General features: G+C 36.9%; 1 protein-coding gene across 7 annotated transcripts in view; it reads left to right on the top strand.

The window, feature by feature from the left end:
- The window catches only part of PLCE1 (phospholipase C epsilon 1), a 149,407-nt gene that overhangs the window by 98,146 nt on the left and 25,027 nt on the right, over positions 1-26,234 (top strand). For 5 of the 7 annotated variants that reach the window (XM_085228939.1, XM_085228940.1, XM_085228937.1 and 2 more), the window contains 12 exons: positions 9,820-9,965; positions 11,713-11,971; positions 12,646-12,854; positions 15,409-15,450; positions 16,704-17,379; positions 17,853-18,035; positions 18,910-19,027; positions 19,430-19,589; positions 23,460-23,582; positions 23,667-23,803; positions 24,793-25,031; positions 26,081-26,142. In XM_085228939.1, the coding sequence (XP_085085065.1) occupies positions 9,820-9,965; positions 11,713-11,971; positions 12,646-12,854; positions 15,409-15,450; positions 16,704-17,379; positions 17,853-18,035; positions 18,910-19,027; positions 19,430-19,589; positions 23,460-23,582; positions 23,667-23,803; positions 24,793-25,031; positions 26,081-26,142 (2,354 nt within the window). The remainder of the gene's footprint in view (positions 1-9,819; positions 9,966-11,712; positions 11,972-12,645; positions 12,855-15,408; positions 15,451-16,703; positions 17,380-17,852; positions 18,036-18,909; positions 19,028-19,429; positions 19,590-23,459; positions 23,583-23,666; positions 23,804-24,792; positions 25,032-26,080; positions 26,143-26,234) is intronic. The other 2 variants (XM_085228943.1, XM_085228942.1) reach the window with 1 other exon arrangement.

Genomic DNA, 26,234 nt, shown 5'->3' with positions numbered 1-26,234 from the left:
AAAATATTCACAGAAAAAAAATCTTATAATCAGCTAAAGTTGCAGTTTGTTTTCAGCACTTACTGTCTCTGATGAAGCTTCAGAAGTGTTGAAGTAATATGACATCTATTTCTGATGCTAAAAATTTCCATTGTTTATATACATATATGTATAGAATGTATAGACTTTCCTAGAAGTGGTAGATGATAAGTCATGTTAGAGATTCCCACTGAAGTTTAAATGACTTCTACAATGCTGCTGTAGAAAGACTGATCGCTGCTGTTTAAGATATAGTTGGAAAAGTTAAATTAAAAATAATGAAAGAATTAGAGGACTTTTCAACATGTGGTGAACTATGCAATATTTGGAAAGGGAAAAGTTAAAAACAAAGGATAACCACAGAAGGAAAAGAGATGCAGATGAAAAGTATTACAGAATCACTATCATTACATGCTGCGCTGCAAAATGAATCTAGATGACTATGTAATATGTCCTGTTTAATGAGGACAAGAGAAGAACCAAAGGAAATGAGGCCATGTTCGTAATACGTTTGCCATGCACATATTTCAGTTAATGAAGAGCAAATAAATAGATTTCTCTATGTAGGAAAAAAAAAGCACCCATGTGTTCTGCAATTAACAAGGTGCTAATTCACATGTGCAGAACAGATCTAATCAGTTGCTTTGGTGAGGTAATGCAATAATGTGGCATCAAACACTGAAAACCAGGCAAGGAATTTTGTTGAATTTAGGGAAGAAAAAAAAAGAAAAAAAAAGAAAATTTTGTTGTGTTGACCTGCCTCTACAGCTATTCTAAGGCAGCACATTCATGGGTGTCTAAATGTAGACAAAGCAGAACATTTGCTTATTTGAAATATTTTATTGTAACACTAGGATTAAAAAGATGCCTTTCTTCAGTCATTCCTTAATTCTGAAGTTCAGATTAGACTTAACAAATACACAAAGCCCAAAAACAAGTTAAAAAACTATAAGGAAAACATTTGACTGATACTCTTTTGCACTTCAGATATGTTCTTCAGCTTTTGTTGTGCTTGCAGTGGTCATTCTGGTTTTCTGGGGTGCGAGATTTTAATCATTGTAATCTCAGCTATTATAGTCTTTGTACAGTGTAGCAAACATAACAAAAAATTCTTGTAGTATTTCAAAATGCACTTAAAAGAGAAACTGGAAATATGGAAAGTGACTTCGTTTTTTTTACTTAATGTTTGGTAGGAAAATTGGGCACTAAAATTAGCAGTAATGGGTAGCTTTACAAAGCTGCTGTATGTTGAGGCTGTTGGATTCTCCAATACTGTACACATAACAATAATAGTAATACACTTTTTTACTGCAGTAGAGAGCCACGCTTTGTGTTACCATCTACTGTGTTACAAAGTGTGGCATTTCAGTAGACTGAGGCATACTTTTAAAAGAATTAGAGACAACTGAAGAGGATATGCCAGACTGCAAGGAGAGGGGGGGGAGGGTGCCCTAAAGAGCATGGAAATGGCTGAAAAGTTCTGTGGGAGAGAAGAATGTGGATCTGAGAGCACCAGTTGCTCATCACCAGATCTGTAAGAGAGCTTTCAAGGATTAATGGTTTTTAAAGATGTTATAACATAAGCTCAAAGGAGACACCTCTTCAATTAAGTACTGCTTATCAATTTTCAGACTTTTTTAAACAACTTCCAGAAGTTTAATTTCCATGGATATGTAAAAGCTGTGGGATGAAACTATTAAGGACATTCTGCAGGACTTAGCTGAGTGCTGGTAGCTAGAGAGAGATGAGGAGAATGGCAGCTAAGTGGGTTTTTAGACCCAGATAATTGCAACAAGATACTTTATTTTCTGTCTTGTTGCCTGATCTGTCTTTCCCTTCTGCATTTAGTTCTTCCGATTCCTGTGCACTGCTGTGTATTTTTCATCTCGTTGCCTAGCGGTCCTTAGATCCTTACTCGGGATTTACCTTGAACATATCCCACACTCCTCCTGGGCACCCGTTGGTTGTTTTATTTTATATCCTTGCCTCCAGATCTGTTGCACATTCATGGTTTTTACTCCCAGCCACTCTTCAGCCTCCCTCCAGCAAAGCAACCAGAGAAACACAACTTCAATTTACGTGCTGTAAGCATGTGTGCTTGCATGTAACTTGAATTTTTTTTGGCCTCAGCTTCAAGTAAAAGAAAGCATTAAAAAATTAGAACGAAGCATTTAATATTCCGTGCTGAGATGCAGCTCACTCAATACATGAAGTTATCTTTTGGGAAGATTATGTTGACAAAAAGCATAACTAAAAAGGTAAAAAATATATCAATGACTCCAGTGCAACACTGCTAATGAGGTGGTCTCAGCACTCACTAAGACACTCCTGTGTCCAGGTTTTATTACTCCAGGTAATAAAACATCTGGCTATTAAACAAAATGAGAGATAATGATAGTCCCATTTTTAGGGGGTTAAATTTGTAAGTTTTCTTCATTGTCATATAAAAGACGATTTTAAACCCTTACTAGGAAAGCAGAGACATATCATTTTACTGAAATTATGGAATGCAAATAAATATTATGCTGTGTCTCTTAGTTCAGCATTGCTTTGCGATTCCTAAATGGGTTCACATAATACTTTTAAAAAGATTATGTTTGTACAAATATCAAACTGTTTCCAGTCCTTGTTTGGAGTACTGTTCAATCAGATTTAAAATGGTAAATGTTCTTTGTAAAGTTACATAATTTCACTCCAGCACCTAAAGTGAACCATCTGTTTGTAGGGTATGCAATATTAAGTACTCAGATTTTATAAGTGCATCAGAGAATTATGTTGCATATTGTACTGGAGCCCAAAAATTTAATAAAGAACCCTTACCAAAACCTGTTTAAAATAAAACAGTGCTGTGGTCTATGCTGTGATCCTTATGTTCATCAGTATGCACTCATGGATGTGTGAGCAGACTGTGAGACAAAGGAACTGATGGAACTCGTGGCTGCCAGCTGATCAGTGCTAACTGCATAGCAATTGTGTTTTTAAAAGCCTCACAAGCATGAATCTTCTCCATAGATTTTTTAAAATTACTTTCCCCAGAAAGAGCTTTACTTCATGGAAAAACCTTGTAGTGTTGTGAAAGTGGAGGATTTTTTCTTTTAAAGAGAGAGAAATCACTTTACACTGATATAGTAAGAGTTATGCTTTTAAACAAGATAAGGTATGCTTTTCTCTCTTGCCATAACTCTTCATCAGATGTTTAGCAGGATTTTATGCATTTATTTATTGTTTTATATGTGGTGTTTTTTTTCATGTTCTTCAGGTTTTACTTAGGTTTCCAAATTTTCTCAAAATCACTAAAAATGGAATATCTTGGTTAAATGAAATACCGATCGCAATGCTTTTCCTGTGGATAGCTGTAAAATCAACTTCTTGCTTTGTATTCAAGGACTTCAGAGAGATAAATTTCTCATGAATCTCCTCATTTTGTTAATATTAAAATTACTATCTTTCTTGCTCCAGAGTGGGTTGCAGTTGAATAAGTTACAAATGTGGTCATGTTTAATTTTCGTACCTTTGGTGTTAGAGAAGATCTGTACTGTAATCTTTTTGTCTTGGTAGTGATGGTATGCATTAAACCTCAGACAGACAGCTCTACTTGCTAGTTGTGCCTCTGAAAGCTCCATTTTTGGAGTATTAAGAAGTTGCTAAAAGTTAAGAGTAGAAGACACTGTTTCTTCCATGTAGTGTTCCCATGTACCATGGGAATTGCTGCAAAAGCCATGGTAAAGGTAAGAGTTGGGAAATGAGTGTAAAGCATTAGAAATAAGAGCGCTGATCTTCATAGGTTGAGATTGTTAACAGTTCACTCTTCCCTCCCTTATTTATATTTGTATAAAAGTTAATCAAAAGAAAGATAAGAAATAAATTGGTTCCCATTCCAAAATTCATGTAATAGATTCTCTAGCAGGTGTATGAATAGTAGTACAGACTTATGTATATTTATATGTGGGTGTGTATATATACACTCATGTACAGGTGAGTTATGTTGATATTCAGTATTAGAAGACTAAAAGAAGAAAAGAAATGAAGTAAATCCACCTCAGGTTTTGGGATACAGATATTAATTCAACATGCAGTAAGGACTATTCCGTCCTCTGTGCTGCATGAAGCAGGGTTCTCCTATAGCAAATGGTGACTCACAGGTCATTAAGATCACTTGCCAACAAATACTGAGTCCATCATATATGTCTCTTCTATGTCCGATCACAGAGTCCTTCTCATTGTGTTAGTAGAAGCAACTGAACATCAGTGATAAGCCATATCCTGCCCCTGTCAAAATGGGAGATTTTGGCCTGATAGACATGATTTTAAGTCAGTGATAGATCAGTGATTGGATTATCAAATACAATGGGTTTTGCTATTTTTTGAATGTGTGTAATAGATTTCCCCTGTTTAAAGGCTTTGGGAGGATGTGTCTTATTTTTAAATATTAAAATACTGTAAGGTTAAAAAATAAATTCTGCATATTAATTCTCACAATTGGGCTACAGGAACTTCCCTGACAATTTTGTTGCCTTCTTAAAAAAAAAATACAAGGGAAAAGAGAATTTTGAAAATCAGAACAGAAATTTCTAGAGCCTTCTTTGAATATGGTGTCCTGAATGACAGAGGTTTCTCTGTCCCCGATGAAGGTCTGTTATTTCTACCATTGTGAAAATTTCCAAGTAGCCCAAAGCACTGAATGAGTCAGACATGGGCTTTAAAATAGTCAGGGTATATTTGAAGATTAACATTGAATTATAAGTATGCTTTTCCAAAATGCATTGTTAATTTTTTACTCAAGATTATTTGAAAATTTGATCATAGTAGGATAAGTCCAAAAACCCAAAAAGAGTCTATTGAGTAGACTTTGTCATTACGTATTATTCTGCCTGAGATGATTGATCACCTTCAGTTTGCACTGTCTGGATGATGCAGATCCTGTTTGTGCTCAGACTCAGATTTGTACCTCTGAAAATTTCCAGCTGGGGCTTTTTTACAAACTGAAACATAGCGTGATGTTAGAGTGCTTGTCTGTAACAGATGACTAGAAAATATTTAAATTTGCACTAGGTATCTATTGGATAAGATTTCTTTTTTTACACCTAAATATTGGTGTACAGTAACCCTGAAAAGCACTGATTCATATCCACCTGGATGAAAAGACGGGTGTTATTATCAACTTGAGTGGATTTTGTTTCAATTTGTGATGCTTAGTGTGTTTTGCTATTGTGTGGATTATATAAATGAAGCCAGGATACATTTTCTCATACTTTTTAGACTTGTCTAAATATGGATTTGTTGTGATGATTTGTGTTCTAAAGAGAGTTTACAGTGATTTACAGAAACAGAACGATGTAAATAGAATGTGAAAAAAATAAACTCAGGAAATCATCTTTAAGATGTATTTTGTGATCTGATGTTAATTGGATATTAAATACAAAAACTTGGTCCAGAAGCTGTTACTGCTAATTCTGATGAGTACTTGCAGTGTGTTTTGATCTTTGATCCTTCTTGCAAAGCTGCTACTGAACGCCTTTTTGGACAGTGCGTACTGCCTCAGGTCCCAGGGCTGCTTTGTTTGGGCATTGCTGAGCTGCAGAGCCCTCGTGCAGCAGGCACAGCCTGCTAACTTGACTGTGGGCTGCTGGTGCTTTCCTCCTTGGGTAGCTGCTCTCCAAATACAGTCTGTGCTACACATACGTTTAGTAGAAAAGAAGATTGTCATGGCAGCTTCTACGTGGTTTCCATATGCTCTTCTGTTGTGTGAGGTGCCTCTGGCTCACGTGTGCTGGACAGTATCTGAGGAATCATGCTTTTGAACTCTCATTTGAATGAAGACTTTTAAGAGCTCATTAGTTCTTGAATACCGTCTGTGCAGAGAAAGCGTTATGCATCCCAGGCAGCAGAAATGTATTATTTGCATTGTTGGGTGCTGTGGGCAGCTGTACGGTTGTTGCAGATTATCAGTGGTTCCTATGGAGGTAGACGTGTGAGCATGGACTCTGGACTGTTTACGTAATTATCAGCAAATCAACACATTCGAAAATATGTTTACTGAGTATTGTTAAATCTAATGTAATCTAAATGTAGATTTTAGTGTTCTTCAGTGTATGTATACTTTAATATACTTAGGTTTCCTGTAAGCTGTTGTACATATTTCCTAAAGATTGCAGTCCTTCCAATTTACATCCATTTCAGTGTTGGTATTACATGGTTCATTTTAGCTATGCCCACAGTGGTTGAAAATTAATGCCACACCCAAATTATTTCAGTATGTATTTATTTAAAATACATATTGATGTTCAGGATAACATTTTTTGATCCATCAGTTCAATCTGCCTGGGCAGAACGAAATCTTCAGGGAGTTCACAGCTAGGAAGGGACCTCAGGCAGCTGTAGGTCAGCTTCAGTTCTGTGCTCCTACAGAGCTGCTGATTCAGCCACATCTTGCAACTGCAACATTTTTATGACAAAAGTCTCCTCTGACTTTTTGAAAGGATGAATGACTGTTCTGCAAATTAATTAAAAGTTTGCTTCCTAACTGGGCTGCTGGACTAGATTTAATTTGGGGAAAATGCCCCCAAAAGCCCCTCAATGATTTCTCTCTGTTTTCCAGCAATCCTCACTGAAAAAAAAGGGGGTGCATGGTGATCAGCAAAAACCTCAGTGGATGAAATGAGATGGCCTTTGTTCACAGCTCCTTCCCGCTGCTGCCTCCTCTGTGACAGTGCTGTTGCCTTTTAATGGTCTCTGTTCTAATCTCAAAGTGATGAAACCTTCCAAGAAATTAATTTTGGAATACTATTCCCATAATCCCCATTTCTAGGAGCTATATGATGTATTCAGATTAATTAAGTAACAGTCTGAATTGTTCATAGGAAAACTTTATGAAGAGTTGCAGCTATTCAGAATCAGCAGAAAAATCACTATGTGCACCTGACTGTTTACTAAATATGATATAAGAGCCATATGAAAAAGAGAAGCAGCCTGTAGCATGTGGAGAGGGACAACTCTGTTATACTCCTAAGGTCGTCAGTATGTAAAAGAGCATGAATGAAAGTTTCTGTTATCTGTGTCTGACTGAAGCCTCACAGTCTGCTCGTCACTCTTTTTCTAATCTCCAGCAAATATGCACGTAGTGAAGTTTCTGAAGCAGGCGTATTCTCTGTTTGGCAGCAGTGGGTTCTTTCTTTAGGTGCTTTGTTCTGCAACTTGTTTCTGCCCAGGTCTTTATATCTTCCTTTGCCCATCCTGTTTTGTTGTGTAGACATTCAGACAATTTATTTTTCCTTCTTTAGTGAAATACTTTCTAACTGCTTTTGCTCTTCCTGTGAATCTATTCTTGTCCTGCAGAAGCAGTGAGCATAAACTTCAAGGGAAACTACTTACTGCCTTTTGCACCGTTATTTTGCCACAAAGGCTTATTTGTGCTAACCTTCATCATGTATGTTTACTTTTACAGTGTTTGTAAAAGATCATCATAACTGTTTATAGCAGTCCTAAACTCTGTATTAAATAAATTTTCAGCAAGTAACTGTCCTAGTTTCAAGGTTTCTTGTTAGGGAGTCTACGTTCAAATGCATTTTTAGACATTCTTTATTAGCCTTGATACTGTTCTCTCCTGACCATTGCATGTGTTGACTACCTTAGATTAAAACGGATCTGCTAAAAATTATATTATTCTTTAAAATATTTAAACACGTATTAATCAATCTGTCATTACCACATTTGGTATTTCATACCAAACAAATGTTATTAATCTTTTTGTGTGTGTTATTGCATGTTTAGCATTTGTATTCTCTAACAGAGCCATTTCTGGAAAATGAGAGTAATATCCAAAACCAATATGTAATTTTATTCCAGCATACACAAACAAGTCTATGCCAACCTTGAATCACATATTTAACTGTTTTGTTTCATAATTTCCGATTTATGTATTTTTTTTGCATTTACTTAATTGCATTTCATTCTGTGCATGCCCTCATCTGAGCCCCATGTCATACATTTCATACAATTTTCTGTATTATTCTATACCTTTATGCTCTTCAGGTATACACTTCTTGGCTGATTTAGTTTTACGATTTAGGAATCACCAGCTGAGCGCTTCAGATGTAAGATCAGTGAAATTCAGTGCGCAGCTGAGTTATTTCTTTGTGTTGCGGCCTCTGCAGTGGCAGCCTGTATAAAGGCTGCGGATGGGAAGAGTCCGTCAGCATGTCTGCATGTACAACATGGATCTCTCCTGCTTGTTCTGCCTGTTCTGAAAGTTATCTACTGGGTATCTGCTCCTAAGCCTTTGCTATTGTATGTGAGTTCTAAAAACATATGGAAACAGAAGCTAACCATTTTTCTTTTTATTATTGCTAAGCAAGGAGCAAGTTTCTTCTAGCTCTTACCTTCCATAACCACGTTGTTTGGTGAGGGTTAGGGCACATAGAATGCTGTTGCAGGACGACTGTTGTTCCCTGATCCTCGCATCCCATTACCCTGTGCTGCACACTCCTGAGGATGTCCTCAAGGGAGGAGAGACAGAATGATTTTATAACCTCATTTCTTCAGGAATTCAGTCTTAAAATTTTGATTCCTTTTTCTGCCTCTATGTTTTGCATTTATTGGAGCTGCCGCTTGTTTTCTTATTTGCACTGCTCTCATTTGTTGTTCTCAGTTGGTTTGGGTGTCAGGAAGATAAATGAGCAACTTACATTTCTCATGTTCTTTGGCTGTTCTCCCTCAGGAGTGAGAGGCTGAGACCATTGTATAACTGGAGGAACTTTATATTTTTATACTTATATAAATATATACTTAATATATTTATATTAATATGTACTAAAGAATTTTCTTTTTATTTCTTTTGCTTGATTTTTAAAATAAAATGATCTGTGCCTCATGAAGACTAAAATTTTCTGGTTGTTATAAGCTGCTCCTCACACCAGGGTTGCCTGTAAACACTTTGAATCCTTTAAGGCTAAAGAATGAAACTCAGTGTTGGAGAACAAATCACGTTTATTGCTTTCTAAGTGTTTACATAATGACAAAAATGAAGCCCTGGGGAATGATACTGTGAAAAGGGGCAGTTGATTTGAATTAGGTTTCCGCCTGAAATACAGTTGCCTTTTGTAGATATTATGGGAACATAATATAGAAGGAAAATGCTCACTAGTAAAAGGAAGGCTTGACTTTTTCTTAATACAAATAGAATTTTGTACGATGTTAATTGCTGATTCTGCCATGAAATAATCATTGAGCAGAGACTGGTATTGTGGTCACACTTGAAAGGATGGGTTTTTAAATTTTTTACTGCATTTATAATCTTGCCAATGTATGAAAACAATAATGACAATTTATCAAAATTCACTCTCCATGTTGTAAGAACAAGGGGATACCTTACCTATCTCCTATACCTATCCTATACCTATCCCTATCCTATACTTATGTATCTCCTATAGCTATCTAAGCATGAGACTGAGATTTTTAAGCTGTGCTAATGAGAATTTGCACTGCAGATCTCTCTGACAGCGTTAGAAATTGTCACTAACTTAAGCTGCCCATTTTCTTCTGTGGCCTGAATGTGTATCCATAATATCTTATACTGCCATACAACAGTTTTTTAAGTATTATGGGAGTAGTTAAGATTTAACTGCTGGAATGGGAGCATATTTCTGTGTGTGTTTGCAAAACATGCAATGCGTGGGATTGGGCCACAAGTGCGTGCATAGCATTTTCACTGATACCCTCCTTGTAGAAAGAAAACAAGAAAATGCACAGATGCTCCAAGTGACATTGCTTTGACTGACTGTACTGTATGTCTTATTTCACAAGGTGAGCTCGTGGGTTACCTGGCTGATCCTGACTGCAGGTTCTATGGAGGAGAAACGAGAAGTCTTCTCATATTTAGTACATGTGGCAAAATGCTGCTGGAACATGGGCAACTACAATGCTGTAATGGAATTTTTGGCAGGACTAAGGTATGGGCAACTCTTTGTGAATGACTTCACAGTGATAGATTACACTGCAGCTTCCGTCAAGCAGATGTCTTTGGACAAGGGCATAAACAGTGGCTAAATCACATCATCTTGCCCTCTTACTTGCTAAAAATCCTTTTTTGAAAAAATTGAATGTGCTAAAAAACATTTTCTTCATTGTCATTTTCATTTTTCTTCATTTTCTACATTAGAAAGCATACATTTTTATCCAAAATTTTTAAAATGTAAAGAAAGATGGCAGATCAGCTATGCTTTGTCTAAGATCTAAAATGTAACTTGGGGTTTGGATTGTCCATAAGACAAGTAAAATATAATCATGGTAGCATTCTAATAGAGTGAGACTGAAACTGTAAAAGAAAACTAACAAAACACACACACAAACAACGAACAGCTAAAACTGTCTTGTTAAACCCTTCAAGTTTATTTATACTGGCTAATGCTGGAATCTTGTGCTGTAATTATCCTATGTAGCCAGTCCTGCAGTTTGTATCCAGAAGGAAAACAGAGTGTGGGGTTGCAGTCTTTTCTACAGAATGACACGTGAGGTGGTGAAGTGCTACCTTGACACAGATTTGCACTTCAGAGAGCAGCAAATTAGACTGGACAAGGAAGAGTTAAGATCAGATTTCCCATCACTTAGCTCCATCCCTCCATGTATTTTGTGTTGGTGTAGCAACGCTTTTATGTGTTGTATTGTTGCTCTTTGTGGTTCAGTGAGGATTCTCACTGAGCTAATTATTTACATTTTTGGTATATAAAATACATATTAAATGCTTGTGGACAAAGGGAGTTTTTTTTCAGCAGAATGCATCCATATAAGTCCCCTAGTCATGTAAGTTGTGAGGGAAAAAGCAAACAAATTAAGGCCTTAATTTTATCTGTAATGCATCTGCACAGCAGAAGGGAAGGCAAAGAGTAAAGGCAAGGCTGGTGCCCGATTATCAGTGCACTCAAGACAGGGACAGAAAGTGGGGATGAGGATGTTGAGCTGCTAGCAGTTCTACAACCCTTTTGGCGTGTCTGAAGGCAGGGTGCATAGAAAGGCCATGCCTTTGCTCAGATGTGCAGCTCAGAGGGTGAGTGGGCTCAGCAATGCCAGCTGTCCTCACCAGGAGTCATTTCTGTTTAAATTCAAAGCTTGGTCTGCAGAGTGGCACTGGTGCTTGAGAGCTGGAAGACAGCTTTGATTTATTTCCGTGACAGAGTTAGAGTATAATGGGAATAAATGAACGTAAAATATTTCAAATTGTTTGTTTCTTTGTTGTTTCTTTTCTTTTCATTTGCTAATTATATGGGTTATCTACTAATGAATAAATTTGTAATAAACCATCTGGTTTATTTTCATACCGTTTCTTTTCTTATTTCTTCCTATGCCTTTTTTACTTTAAGGCAATGACAAAATGAAAATGTTGGGAATCCTGCTTGCCTTTCATGGGTACCCGAGCTTTTATTAAGTTCCTAAACATTACTGCAGTCTTGTGTAAATCATAGTGCTTGTTTGTCCTTGTTACTTTTGTTATTTGGTAATTCAAAGAGGAGAAAGTCTGCGAGCCAGAGTTTTCGTAAGAATAATTAACTGATTGTGATTCATTCATTTCTGAGTAATAATAATAATAATTTCCATATTTCCATAGTTTCTATTATGTATATGCTGGTGGTGTTGGACTTCTCTGTAAATTGGTTTATTTATTTATTTTTAATAATTGTTGTGGTCTTTTTTTTCCACTAGGTCAAGAAAAGTTTTAAAAATGTGGCAATTTATGGACCAGTCTGACATTGAAACCATGCGAAGTCTGAAAGATGCTATGGCACAACATGAGTCCTCATCCGAGTACAGGAAAGTGGTCAACCGGGCACTCAATATTCCAGGCTGCAAAGTAGTTCCTTTCTGTGGTGTATTTTTAAAAGAGCTTTGTGAAATTTTGGATGGAGCATCAAGCCTCATCAGACTCTGCCCACAGTATAATTCCCAGGATGAGACATTAGAGGTAAATAGAATTGCTGCTCTAAGAAGCTGTGTTCTTAGCCATCCAGTGCATTATTTTATCATCTGTTGTTTTATAAGAAAGTATCATCTAATTAGAGTTCTATAAACCAGACTATTATCCATAGTTCAGTTACATGAACCTCAATTTAATTCCTGCAGTAACTGTAGTATCATAGATTTTGTTGTTAATAAGTAGTTCAGTATAGCAGTACTGAGCAGTTATTGTCTATACCAAAGCAAAAAACTTTTACTTTGGTAAAGGAAGTGTGTAAATACTTAAACATGCAGCTGTTTTCTCCTAAATTTTCTGATCTTCTGCATAGCTTGTTGGGAACTGAAAGGTTTTCAGTTCCTGAAAAGAAGAACTCAGAAGATCAATGGATCAACCTTTTCCTTTATGAAATAAAACAGTTCCTTTTTTTTTTCACTTTGTTTTGAAAATATGTCCCTGTTCTATGAGAACTGGGACTTTTAAAAAGTCTACAGGACTATTGTAATTTGTGTTACTTGGTTTATGCATGATTTAGTCTGTCTAGGTACAAAATCCCATTAGAAGCTAATGGCAAACATATATACTAAATATTCTTAATTCTTCTAAGAATTTCTCCAACAAGATGTAAATGACACAGTGTTCCATCGCTCCTGTTACAATATTAATCTATTAGATGTCTTTAGTTTGTTTCAGATTACAGTGGACAAGATAATTTCTTGCAACGGGTAGGCCAAGATGGTTTAAATAATCCAGAAAAAGAATCCACAGCAAACAGTATGTTTCAAACTATTCGGAGCTGTAATCGCAGTTTGGAATCTGAAGAGGGGGAAGATAATCTCAGTGAAGAAAGCAATTCGAGAAAAAACTCCTTGAAGGACAGAAACCGTTACCAGTAGGTCTCATGTTTTGTTTTCTATCTTCATCTGTGTATTTCACAGTTTTAGTTTCAGTTTTTCATTTTCTTTTACTAAACCTCACTTACAGGATCGGAGGCAACTTTTAACTTCTTCTCTTTCATTTACTGTCTTCCAATTCAAAACATCCTTCCTGGAATTATGCTAAGTATTTGATACTTAAATGCATGAGATCTCTCTGTATAGTTATATTTTCACTCATGATGTAATTACTTCCTCTCATGATAAGGGTAAATCCTTTTCATCTTACACACAGAGCTTTAAAAATCTACGGTTATGATTACAATTTTGATCTGTGGTGCCCAGAATAGCCAGGCGTATCTGTTATCAGAGCTCAGAACATTATATTCTGTACACCAAGGCACTGTTGTGCCCTTTCCAAAATAAAGGTTATTATTGTTCATAAGACCACTTCTTTTAAGGACATGTTCACTTGAGGCTTTTAAATTATGTCCAGAAGACATTTGTAAGTCATTTCGCATTATGAATTTTCAGTTTGATTTAGTCCTGCTACTTTGCCTAGATGTTTTCTTGATTGTCCCCCAAGAGCACAGTGTTAAAAAACTTTTCAATTTTGACTGAACACTCAGTATAGTCTTCACTTTTCAGCAGCAAAAAATATACTAAATGGGAAGTTTAAGACATGGCTTGATCTTGAGTGTTGCTTTAGTGAAATTACAGCCCACACAGATGTTGATGTGTCAGCTTCAAATGAGGTAACTGTTAGAGAATCAACAAAAAGAACCGTGCTGTTCAGAGGTGAAATGATTTAGAATCATGGAATGGAATCATTTCAGTTGGAAGGGACCATAAAAGGTCGTCTGGTCCAACTCCCCTGCAATGAACATGGACATCTACAGTTCCATCAGGTGCTCAGAGCCCTGTTCAACCTGACCTTGGATGTCTCCACTGCCTCTCTGGGCAGTCTGTGCCAGCGCCTTACCAAGTTACTTTAGAAAACTTCTTCCTTATATCCAATATAAATCTCCTCTCTTTTTGTTGAAACAGTTATTCTTTATCCCATCATATAAATGACACAACCCGGATTACATAAAAAACATACTTATGTCCGTACTTGAGTTATTATATTGATAATGTCTATCAGAAATATCAGTATGTTCAGAAGTATCCAACTTATTTCAGCTATTACGTACAGAATCTAATAAGTGACTGCCTGAGAAGGAGCTACCCTCTTCCTGTTTAAATGCATTTATTTCATTAACATGCAATTGTAAATCTCATTTCAAATAAATAATAATTATTTCCTGCAAGAATGGTTTCTAATAGAATTATTCACATCTGGCTTTACTTCCTTCTGGGCAGTGGCACAGTAGATTATGCCAGGAAAAGCAGTCCCACTTCTCTGTACATTTGTTATCTCTTATTTCAGTTTAAACATTTTCTTCCAGGAATTATTTTTCTTAATTAATATAGTTTGAATTAAACTTGCAGCTCTCCATTTGAAGAAAGAATGAGCTAGTGAAATCAACCTTTCACTTGAATACACAAAGCAGAATTTAAATGTGGAAGAACAACATGGGGAGAATTGAGTTCTTTTTGTTATGTCTTTATGAAATCAGTTTTTTTAATTAGTTATTTATGCTTTATGTTTAAATGGAACTGCTAAATTCCATCCTAATTAAAGTAGAAATTAAATGCAAAAAAGTTGAGTGCAGCACTGAAATGAACAAAACAGCGGAGAAGTAAATAAAATTGTGTTTCCTGATTCAGGTGTCTGATCGTTGCTGTCTGTACTTCTGGTGCAGTAAAATGCTAATTTTAACATTCTCTTTACCTCAGTTCCTCATTATCGTGCTATGTTTTGCTGGCCATTGAGAGCTGGCTAAGACACAGGAAAGAATTGCTGCAGAGGCAGAAGGGCTCTGTGCTGTTGTCCCTGTTGTATGGAGGCTGCAGTGTTTGATTAATTTTTAATGCTGTAAACAGCTGAAATCCTTTCTTTTGAGACCTAAGCCATATCTGTTATGCAGTATTATGTAATTAAAATTTTGTAATTAGTTTGCATTTTGTTGATTTGAATTAATATTGTGAAACACAAGCCCAGTAGAGCTGGATATGTTGGTTTGATTTGCAGAAAATGAAGGGCATCTTATAAAATCAGTGGGTACTGAGTGCAGCTGTTATTTCCCAAATAGACTGAGTGTCGCTCTACAGTCAGCAGTGTGTCCAATCACCCTAAGGTGCTGACTGTGCCAAGTAATTAAAATTCTGTTTGTCGTCTTTGACAGTTCTCAAAGAAATAACAGCTGGTAGGAAAAATATAAATGTTGAAATCCAGTCTTTATAGAAATGTTGATCAAACGACCCATTCTCTAAACTTTGTCTTAAAGTTGTTGACCTGATCTCCTCTACCCTTTAAGCTTTCTTAATTACAGTAAATACCTTCAGAATGAATAAAATTGAAAATCCTCACTTTTTTTCCCTTTTGTATCCCTTACAATTTCCTTCTTTAAAACTGCAATCTGTTTTAACGTTTCCTGTATCCTTTCTTGTCATTTTCTTGCATCTTAGTGCAATACGTGTAAAGAAAGCTTCTGGTTCAAACCAAGTTCTGTAAGTTTGTTCCCAATATTTGATGGCTATATTGCTTTTGCCAGCTAATGCCAGAGGCTGTTTCTGGATACGCCTTGTGCATGTGCTTGGCTTACCTTGTTGCTGCTTGTACGTTTTAATCTACAGCATGGCTGTGCTGTCACACATGAAATAAGGCATGAACAAAGCTCTGCCATTTCTGTCTCCTCTATACTTGACTCCTCAAGCCTTGCATATCTAGTCTCAGAATATACTTTCTAGGGTCCTTCTAGAGAATTGTTTGATTATTTTGAAGGCACGAGGAAGATAAAAGTTTTAGTGGTTATTTTAATTTGAAAAGCTGAACCATGAGTTATCCAGATAAATAATGTATGCAGTGTGGCAAGACTCATCAATTTTAACATCAATTTATAGCAGCTCAGGTATATGGCATGACCTTTATTTTATGGCAGATTTCTTAAGAAACTTCAGTTGCAATTAAGGCTGATATAATTATTTTGCCATGGTTTGTCTGTCTCTTCACCATCACCATTAGAATTGATGTCTGGAATAAGGGAAAAATTAAATGAATTACTACTCCAGGGAGAGGAAATTTTGAGGAAGGCCTGAGGGTTCCATGTGGGGTTTAACTCGGTGAAATGGGTGCTCGACTTGCAAGAAGTCCTGGTTTGAATTGTGTTCTGCTGAGCTGGCAGGAAGTAGCTGATAACAGTCTTGCTGCATTCTTATGAGAAATGGATGTATTTTAAGCCCTATTTTACAAGTGTTAACCAGAAACAGGTCTGTACACGAAAAGAATAGTTGAAGAGGGGCTGAAAGTCCTGTCTTCAGTCCCCTAGATATTGTTATCAGCTTCCTCATACAATACTTGGTATTTCCATTGGAGTGATATTGTGCTACGGGCTTAGAAAATGGAATCACTTAACTTCAAGATCCAAAATGAAGTTGTTTATAAGGTCCCTTCCAGCCCAAGCCATTCTACGATTGATTCTATGGTAATGAATATAATCCTTGGAAAATTCAAAGAAAACATAATTATATTGCTATCAGAGTTGTAATTAATTGTAGTAACATCTATAAATTCCAAATTGCCATCACTTAAATTGTAATACTGCAAAAACTACTGTAAGTCCCTGTATTTTTAATTTAAACTGCAGCAGAAAAAAAAAAAAAGTAGTAGCATAAGTCAGCACATAAATCATGTGTTTCACTAGGTAGAAAATGGGTGTATTAAACGTAACTAAACTAAATCCCTCATGTTTGTTCACATACAGATTTATAATTGGAGATCTTTCAGATTCAGAAAGTGATATATTTGAGCAGTTGAAGGACTGGGACACAAGTTCAACAGAAGAGCAACAAAAGGCTTTCTGCCACGGCATAGAACTCATTCCCTGGTATGTGTTGTCCATCAGAGCTGATGTCCACCAGTTCATGCTGCAAGGTGCAACTGTCATCCATTATGACCAGGAGACACATCTTTCAGCACGTTGCTTTCTTCAGCTTCAGCCTGACAATAGTACTTTGACGTGGACAAAACCCACAACAGTTTGCCCAGCAAATGCAAAAGCAAAGCTGAGTGTCCTGGGTAATGCTGCTGAACTTGGTAAATACCAATTCCTTGGCAGTACCGGACTAAATGGACTGGTGGAAGGTTTTCTGGATTTGTTTTCAGCCAAGGCTGTGTATATGGGACATTCTGGCATTGATATGCACACTGTGTGTGTTCAAAATAAACTTTGTAATATGTCCCTCGAAGAAAATGGTATAACACTACTTTATGGACTTCAGACTACTGATAATAAGTTGCTGCACTTTGTTGCTCCAAAATATACTGCCAAAATGCTCTATGATGGACTGCTGGAATTGACTAAAGCTGTAAGAAAAATGAGGAGATTCCCTGATCAGAGATTACAGTGGCTACGGAAACAGTATGTCAGCCTGTACCAGGTAAAAGATGCTGTGATTTTCTATGACGAAAGTTCAAAAATGTCATCAATGTGTTGTCAAGTAATTAGTTTCTATTATAAGTAAACTGAAGTTAAATGTGAACACCAGACCTCTAACCTAGTAACGTGGTTTGAGTGAAAATGATCTGGTTCTTCGCATGTTGTCTCATCATGTGGTGCATATTTTAGATACGTTTATGTTTAACCTTTTTTATTGTTAAGTTCTTCATATACTTGGAGTTTGGGAATAAATATTTTCTTAAAGAGAAAAATGAGTGCTGAGATTTAGGGCCAAAAATATGAGATGGTGAAGAAAATAGCCCTGTTGCATTCATGCAGTAATTAAAAATTGCATACTCTTGATATTTTGTCTTTCATTGATTCCCTAGAGATATCTTTATTATACCTTAAGAAAACGTGTCTGTTCTTTGGCAGTTATTCTCCTGATTTTGTTAATGCTGAGAATTTTTGTAGGAGGATGGAAGGTTTGAAGGCCCAACCTTGGCTCAGGCTGTCGAACTGTTTGGAGGCAGACGATGGAGCACAAGGAACACAAGCACAGGAACTCTGACCAAAAGCACTGAGAAACCTAGTGTGCAGAGAAACAACACTCTGGGAATAAGTGCAGCTAAGAAAAAGAAGAAAGTACTTATGAGGGTATTCACGTATTTTGTTACTTATCTGGCTGACTTGTTTCCTTCCTACATTTGCTGTGTAGCTAGCCATACTCTGAACTAGGAGAAAGTTAATTGAGAACTTTAAAACAGCTTATTGCAGGTTTGGTATGTTTTGGCTTGTTGTTTTCCATTAATTTGGTGGGTTTTTTCCTCATGCTTGAATTTCATTTCTAAGGACACATGAATGCTAGCGGACAAGGACATAATCTCATTAAGAACTTTAGGTGCTACTTCAATATAGAGGTAAAATATTCTTAAGAACAAAAGTAGTAACCATCAGGGTGATGTCTGGAGGCAGTAGTCAGTTTTTTTGCTCCTTTTTGTTTCCATGTTGCTAAAAATATCATAAATCTTCTGCTTCACATTAACATGGGGTAAGATAATCTTACATGGCTGACAGGAACAATGCCCTTTCTTTTTCTTCTCTCAAGACTTTCAGCAATAGCTAGGAAAGGGAAAAATCAGGGACTAGCAGCTCAATGCTGTCTACATGGTTACTGGGCAGGTGGGGGAGATCCAGATGACAGAATCCATCCTCTTTAAATCTTCTGTGTCCCAGTGGAATAGTGTAAAACCAGCTTCACCAATATAGAGGGGTGCAATCTTTGTCATCCTCTGTGTGATGTCAAACTGAAGTAACCTCTGATGTTCCCCCAATCATTATGTATCCATCATGTTTAAACTGTCCCATTTCTACTTGGAAAGTTTCACTGACAGCACAGTTGCTGGCCATACGAAAGTTACTTCATAAGGAATAGCTGGTTTATCTCATGATTTTGTTACAGTTTGCACTGATAAAGAATGAAAAAGCAGTGGTTTTGGAATGTTTACTACGATGCTCACTTCATTTCTAGGGTGAAAGTGGAGAGGCCACTGATGATGAAATGGCAACTCGGAAGGCAAAAAGCTGCAAGGAATATCGAAACAGGAGTGGTTCAGATCCTCAAGATATTGATGAACAAGAAGAATCAGGTAGATACATTGGTCCAGTATTTAAGAGACTCTCAGGGTTTTGCAAAAAAATCATGATACAGATGTGCTTTACAGTGTTGAATATGTATATGTTCATGGTAGGAAATTACTTTTATAGTTGAAATTCCAAATGCTGTGAAGTTTTAAAACTAGTTTCTTTTTCAATTCCTGATTCTTATGTTCCTTATGATCCTTATGTTCGATAGCAATGCCTTTCTAGTCAGACTAAAGCATGTATGAACCTTGTTCAGAATGTATCTTTTTTACTGTCTTGGGACAAACCTACGATCCCTGTAGCGTTTTACTGAGCATTAATGAATTGTGGTATAGGGCTCTTGGATGAAAGCATTTTTATTGGGACAGAGGCTGTAATAGTACTGCAAACTTTTGTTTCCTTTGTAGATCAAAATATTATTAGTAATGCTTCTCCATCCAACACCCTGTCATCAAGAAGAGCTCACTCTCTGACAGCATCTGGACCTCCTCATTTAGGAGCTGCCACGTCCTCACCAGCCAGACCAGTGTCCTCTCCTGTAATGTCTTCAAGCAAGAGTCAGTCGAGGTAAGGATGAAATCAGTCCTTTGATTTAAGAAGAAAAAAATTACTGTTGTTTAGTTATGATCATTTTTCTTGCCAAGCTGATGAAGTCTGACAAAATCAGTGACAGAAAGGCTATTAGTCTCTTGATAGACATTTGAATGATAGACATCATTGTAGCACAACATAGGGCATTTAAGCTGAAATACTATGAATCTATGAGCAGCAGTGTAGACAGTCTGCGAGCCAGGACGCTTCAGTTAGTAAGTCAGCTACAGAAGAAAATTGGAATGTGTCCCAAAACTCAGCAAGTTTAATTCTTTCTCCAGATTGTGTCCAAAACATGGTTACAGATATCTTCTGTATAAAGAAACCCAGCAAGTCATTTCTACCTGAGGGAGCGTTAACTTTGCTGATGTTCTGTGTGAGGACCACAGTAGTTTCTCAGACCATTGGAGGAACAGTTTTGAAATCTTCATTCCTTACAGTCCTGTGTCTTCTCCTTTAACATTCATCATTTTTCTATTGCTTACACAGCACAAAAGGTTGTTCTGTGGTGTGCAATGACATAGTTCAGTAATGTATTAATTCTATCAATAATAATAATGCTAGTAGTAATAATATAACGAGGATAATGTATTAGAGTTGTGGATGATACTTGGTGATATACAAGAATACAGTAACAACAGAGACCTTCCAGTATTTTTTAACATAATGATGTAGTATGGATGCAGGTATGAATATTGGGATTTCCAGGAAAGCAGTGGGAAACACTGGAAGAGATTACTGCTGCTGGCAGAACATTATTTTGTGGAGATATGTCTTGTGTAATGGTTTGTTTTGTTTATTTCATAGAATTTTTTTACATTTCAATCGTTAGGTTTAGAGATGGAAGTGAGTAGTAGAGCCTCCTGTGGATGTCTGTGTCTGGTTGCTGCTCCATGTAATATTACTTTCTGAGACTTCCCTGTGTTCTTCACTTCTTGTTCTTCACTGTCAAACACAACTATGAGATGAACATTCCAGGCTTGGATTTATTTCTGTGGGACATTTATTATTGTTATTATTGTGGGGCTATTGGTTGTTGTTGTTCTGTTTGTTTGTTTTTTAAGGATTGGAGCATTTCTCTTTTATATTAAACTGAAGAAATACTGCATTACTACCTCTGATGAACGCTTCTCTGTTTTGCAAATCTGCTTTATGCTCTTCATGCTGAAAGTCTTGTTGTTCTGTAAATGCGATTAAAAGGCTCAGCTAAAAGCTCACATTCCCAGGGGAATGACAGCTAATGTTGCTTTAAATCCTCTCAGTTCTGGGTTTCTGCATAACTTAGCACTCTGAGCCTCCCTGAGCTATGACGAGTTTTCCCTGGCAGTTTGGAGACTCCACAGTGTCTCCTGGTAGAGCTCTCCCCAATGTGATAGGACCTTCCACACTAGAACTTGCAGGAGGTGAAGAGGGTTCTGCCAGGCTCCACAGAAGCCTATGTAGTACAGAAGTCTTAGCTGCTAACAGATGATTAAATGTAGAGTACAGAGCTACAAAGGGAAGAGCATGGAAGATTTCCTGTTCTTTCTCTCTTTTTCTGTCTGTATGGTATGTACATTAAAAATAGCCTTCCCTAACCATCACTCAGGTCCCTACCTCTGCTACACGTGAAGCCCTGAATAAAATCAAATAGAAAAAAAAGAATATTGATTGCGATTTAATATGAGAAGGAGCTGGCTATTTTTGTACAGTTTAAATAATTGTACGTGCAGGTAGAGAATGTAGAACTGTATTTTTACAGGTGTAGTTCACAGTCTTGATATTTCTTACCTCCTTACTAACAGCTTACACTGAAAATAAATCCTCACAGAATCCAGATGTGCAAATAATTTGCACTCACAGGGAGCCTGCAGCTGTCTTCTGTCATTCATTTGAAGTGGATGTACATGCAGCAAATTCTAAAGCTCTTTGAAAGTGTAGTGCTGCCCCTAAGGTGGAAACAAGGGAAAGGAGCTAAAACCACTGGGAATCATATAGCAGAATACGAAAAATAAGAAATGAAGGGTTATACAGGTATAAAGTAGACTGTTTCTAATTACTCAGTTTTGATAATTGGTGGTAGTGGGCTTGTCTTGTTTGGTTGACTTTTTTTTTTTTTTTTTTTTTTGTTTCATCTTATGTGGAATTACTGTGGAAGATAATCTAGATAATCTCTAGAGATACATTCTGGAGAAATGGTGAGCTTTCTTATATGCTGCTGATTTCCCCTTCAGTATTCTGCCGTTCCAGTCTGCAGGAGTCAAGAGACTTTCCTCATCATGGTTTATTTTTCTTGTCTGATAAAAATGTTAGGAATTATTTTAGCCCCAAAGTTATATGCAGTATGTCAGTACTTGCCATAGTGATGTCAAACAAATTGAACATTATCAACCAAAGTAGATGGTATTTTTTTAATACTTAAAATCACATGCTGTTTTCAACTGCATGCATCCACCCCAGGCCAGGAGTGAACTGAGGAATCTGATGTAGTGTATTTATGTGAAGTCTGCTTGTAGCACTAATTTCCAAGGACTGCAAAATGTCTTTAGGGACACTGGACAACAAGCTGGTCCTGTTTTTCCATCACAGCTGTTGGAACTGTTTGTACTGAACCTGATGTCAGGATTCCTAGATTAATAGATTGGTAGATTTGTACATTATGGAGCAATAAAAGCTGGCGTGGTCACCTAGTCTCGTATTTTTAAACAAATACTGCAATTTCTGGAGTTCTGCTGCAAACTAGATAGTTCTGACCATGTCAGTGCCTCCCTTTGCAGGATACTGGTAGATCCCAATCATGCAGGTGTGGTCATTGAGGTTTAGACACAGAAGGCAGCTCCAAAAGTCAGCCATTTGGCTGATACCCATACAAATTAGTACGTGAAATTCACTAAGGACTTGACTATACTGCTGAAGGAGTAGTTCAAACTGGGGAAAAGCTACAGTTACTAGTGTGAGTCCTGTAATAGCCCAAAGACTTTAGGATACAGCTTTTGGAAATTTGTTGTTCTGGTTCAAAAACTTCTTGTTCACTTGCACAACTTAGGTTAACAACTGCAGGTATAAGGAAATTGGCTTGGTATCACTGAAGTCAACTAAAATAACGAACACCAAACAGCTAGTTTGTTTCTGTGATTATTTTCTCCCTTTGCACTCAAGAAATATCAGTTTGCTTTCCTTCCTTCAGTCCAAGAAGCTGAAAGGATGAAATCATTAAAAGAAAATGGCCTCCAGGGGCTACTGCCCAAGCCTAAAAGAAGAGGGCTGTAACTTAACCTGTCGTTGAGGTATCTGAGGATCATCTCAACTGTTTTTGGAAAGTATGAGAGAAGCCCACGAGGCTGGGAATGGAGTAGGCTTGTGTACTGGGGGAAGGGCTATACTTCTTTAGATCTAGACCTTTAATTTTCTCAGACAGGAGGAAAACTGTGTGAGGAAAATATTGTTTTTATTTTGTATCCACTTGTAATATTACTGTTTTATTTTGATTGCTATAAGGAATTCTATATCCTTATATTTCCCTTAGCAAATCTTCAGTGCACCTCATAAGCAGCAGGACATGTTTTTTAAAGCTTGTGGTACAAAAATGATGACACTGTTTTCTTCAAACAAAAAAATGAGAATGCATTCATTTTTGCCATTTACAGCAGACCCTTTTTCACTTGGAAGTGTTTTAAATATACTTTAATCATTCTGGTAAAGTTTGCAGCTGTCTTGTGAGAAACAAATAGCCATTGTAAAACAAAAAAGTATAATTGTCATTATAAATCTTGTAACATTCAGCTTTATATTGCTGCTAATGCAGTAATGCGTACTGTTTCAATATGTGTAATATAACCAAATTACAGCAGTCTCTTTTTGATTTAGCACGTGGAGCAGCAGTAGCTGGCACGGCCGTGTTAAAGGAGGAATGAAGGGGTTCCAGAACTTCATGGTTTCTGATAGTAACATGACTTTTGTGGAATTTGTGGAGCTCTTCAAATCTTTCAGGTGAAACATATTGTTATTCTGTATTGATCTCTTTCATCCAAGCTTATGAAGGAGCTCAAATTAGACTTCTCATGTCTTTTGCAGTGTCCGTAGCCGCAAAGACCTTAAAGACCTTTTTGATGTCTATGCTGTGCCTTGCAATCGATCCGGTCTAGAGCCTACTCCACTTTATACTAATTTGAAGATTGATGAAAACAGCATTGGATTCCAACCCGATTTAGGTTTGTTAAAGAAGAAAACACAACTGGTAGACTACTGAACAGCTTCAGTTAATGGCCTCAAGATAACATCTCTCAGTCAATCTCATAAAGAGAGATTGATTATAAGTTAAGCACAGGATAGCTGCCGTACCTCCAATAACACCTGTTTAGCTGGATGTAAGGCAGGTTCTTTGTTCAGAAAGTAAGAAAAGTACTCCTGTTTTACATTAACCAGATAGATTTGTAACTAACTGGCATAGCAGAGGCAAAAAGCTTTTTGCTAAGAGGCTGGGCCCAAACAGGAAGTATCTGGTTGCAGGAGCTCTGGAATCTGCCATAGGGTTAATACAGTGAGCAAACATAGGAATCAGAAAGAAAAAGGCTGTGCCCTGTGTTTCATCTATTTTTTTTTTTTTTTTTTTCCTTATCTATCTGGTTTCCTAGTAGATCTGTTTCATTTGGGACAAGGGGAAAGGAAACCTTTGTCCCTCTTTACATTCCCCAGTTGCCATAATCTAAGTTTGGAGCTTTGTTCACATTTAAAGAAAGAAGTACTTCTGCCAACCAGCCTGCAGGGAGGGTTCAGCACCACTAGCATGTGGAACTGCAAAGAGATAAGGTCTGTGGGCAGGCTGTGGGATTGCACGCAGCAAAAGAAAGGCTTCAAGGCTGTACGTGGTTGTGAGAGGGTGCAGGAGGGTCCTGGGTGACAGTGGGAGAGACTGTGGATCCATGATAGACATTCCAGGATTTTGCGTATAATAATAAATTGCTTACAATAGTTCTCTCCCACTGCTTTACATACAAAGTTAACACTTATTCTCCTATGAGTGGATAGAAACAAGATGGTTCTGTTCATGTTTACAATGTTACAGGTAAAATGTTCTATGAGATATTCAAGTGCCTTTGCAATTAAATATGTTAACTCTATTCTATACAATATATCCAATACACTTAGTGATGTATTTGATATTTATTTTGATTATTGTTTGTTTGTTTATTTTTAATAGATTTGTTGACTAGGAATGTTTCAGACCTTGGTTTGTTCATTAAGAGTAGGCAGCAGCTATCAGATAACCAGAGGCAAATATCTGATGCTATTGCTGCTGCCAGCATTGTAACTAATGGTACTGGAGTGGAAAGCACATCACTGGGGGTATTTGGTGTGGGCATCCAGCAGCTGAACGACTTCCTTGTGAACTGTCAAGGAGAGCACTGCACCTATGATGAAATCCTCAGCATTATCCAGGTCTGTAACACTTGCAATCCCTTTTACTAGGAATCTTGTTACTTCTGTTTTCCCTGTAAATGTGCCCAACAGTGTTGTTTAAAGACATGGGGTATTTTACTTTGTTGTTCTTGTTTCCATTTGACAGCTCTAAAGTTTAGTATTATCTTTATTGCAGGCTGAAAAGTTATGCAGGTATCCATATATGCACACCCATAAAAAGAAAGAAATGGTGCAAGTAAACAGGAGTGGGTTTTTTTGCTATGTATGCTTTACCTGGGAAGGGGCATAACACTTGGGAAAAGTGTTCTTGGTTGTGCATTCTTTTCTTCTTGTCTGAGACCACCTTTGATAAACACTAACTTGGAACTTAAAAAAAAAAAAACATTGTTTCCACATATTTTTATTTTTTTGTTAAAAAGAAGACAAAACAGGAAACAGCTTAATTAAATCCACCCTCTCAGAGCAGAAGCAAATATAGACATCTTACTCCCTTCTATACAGTGGCTGTATAGAAAATGGGAAAATTACATTAAAAAATCTGGATTTCCTCCACATGTGTAATTAATATAATCCAAAATCAAGCACCCACTTAGGAGTTCACTAAGGTTAGAAGTTGAGTATTTGAACTATTAATATAGAACAGATTTGCAAAGCCCAAAAGACAGAAGTTCTAAGGAAACGTTCAGTTAGCACAGCAAAAGTGTCCAATTCAACATGGTGTTGTATTTGAACACAATAGATAGGAAGAGGATGCACCATTATAGATCATTTCTAATGTCAGCTAAAGTACTGACTGTGCTTTGAATGGGAGATTGGATCAGGTAACCTTCCAATATCCCTTCCAACTTGAATGATTCTATGATTCTACAATTAATAGCTTAATTTGCTTGTTTACTAAAAGCAAGCATGAGTATTCCAGACACGTAACTCCTTTAGAAAAACAAAAATACTGGCTTTAGATATAGTAACTAATTAATTAAGTGTGCAAACTACACTGTGAAAATACAAAAAAGCAGTATTTCTAAAAATCATTGTTATACATGTCTTAAATTTCTTCCTTCCTGTAGAAATTTGAACCCAGTGTCAATATGTGCCAGCAGGGGCTACTATCTTTCGAAGGATTTGCAAGGTAATTGTTAATTTATATATATGACACCAGTGGATTAATGTGTGCATGACATTCACAAACTACTCAGCACAGCATGTAACTTCCTGACATCT

Source organism: Meleagris gallopavo, chromosome 8 (assembly GCF_905368555.1).
Source record: "Meleagris gallopavo chromosome 8, MGAL_WU_HG_1.1, whole genome shotgun sequence".
In the NCBI taxonomy this organism is placed as follows: domain Eukaryota; kingdom Metazoa; phylum Chordata; class Aves; order Galliformes; family Phasianidae; genus Meleagris; species Meleagris gallopavo.
The sequence above is the reverse complement of the archived record's forward strand: the minus strand, read 5'-3'. Positions and strand labels throughout refer to the sequence as shown.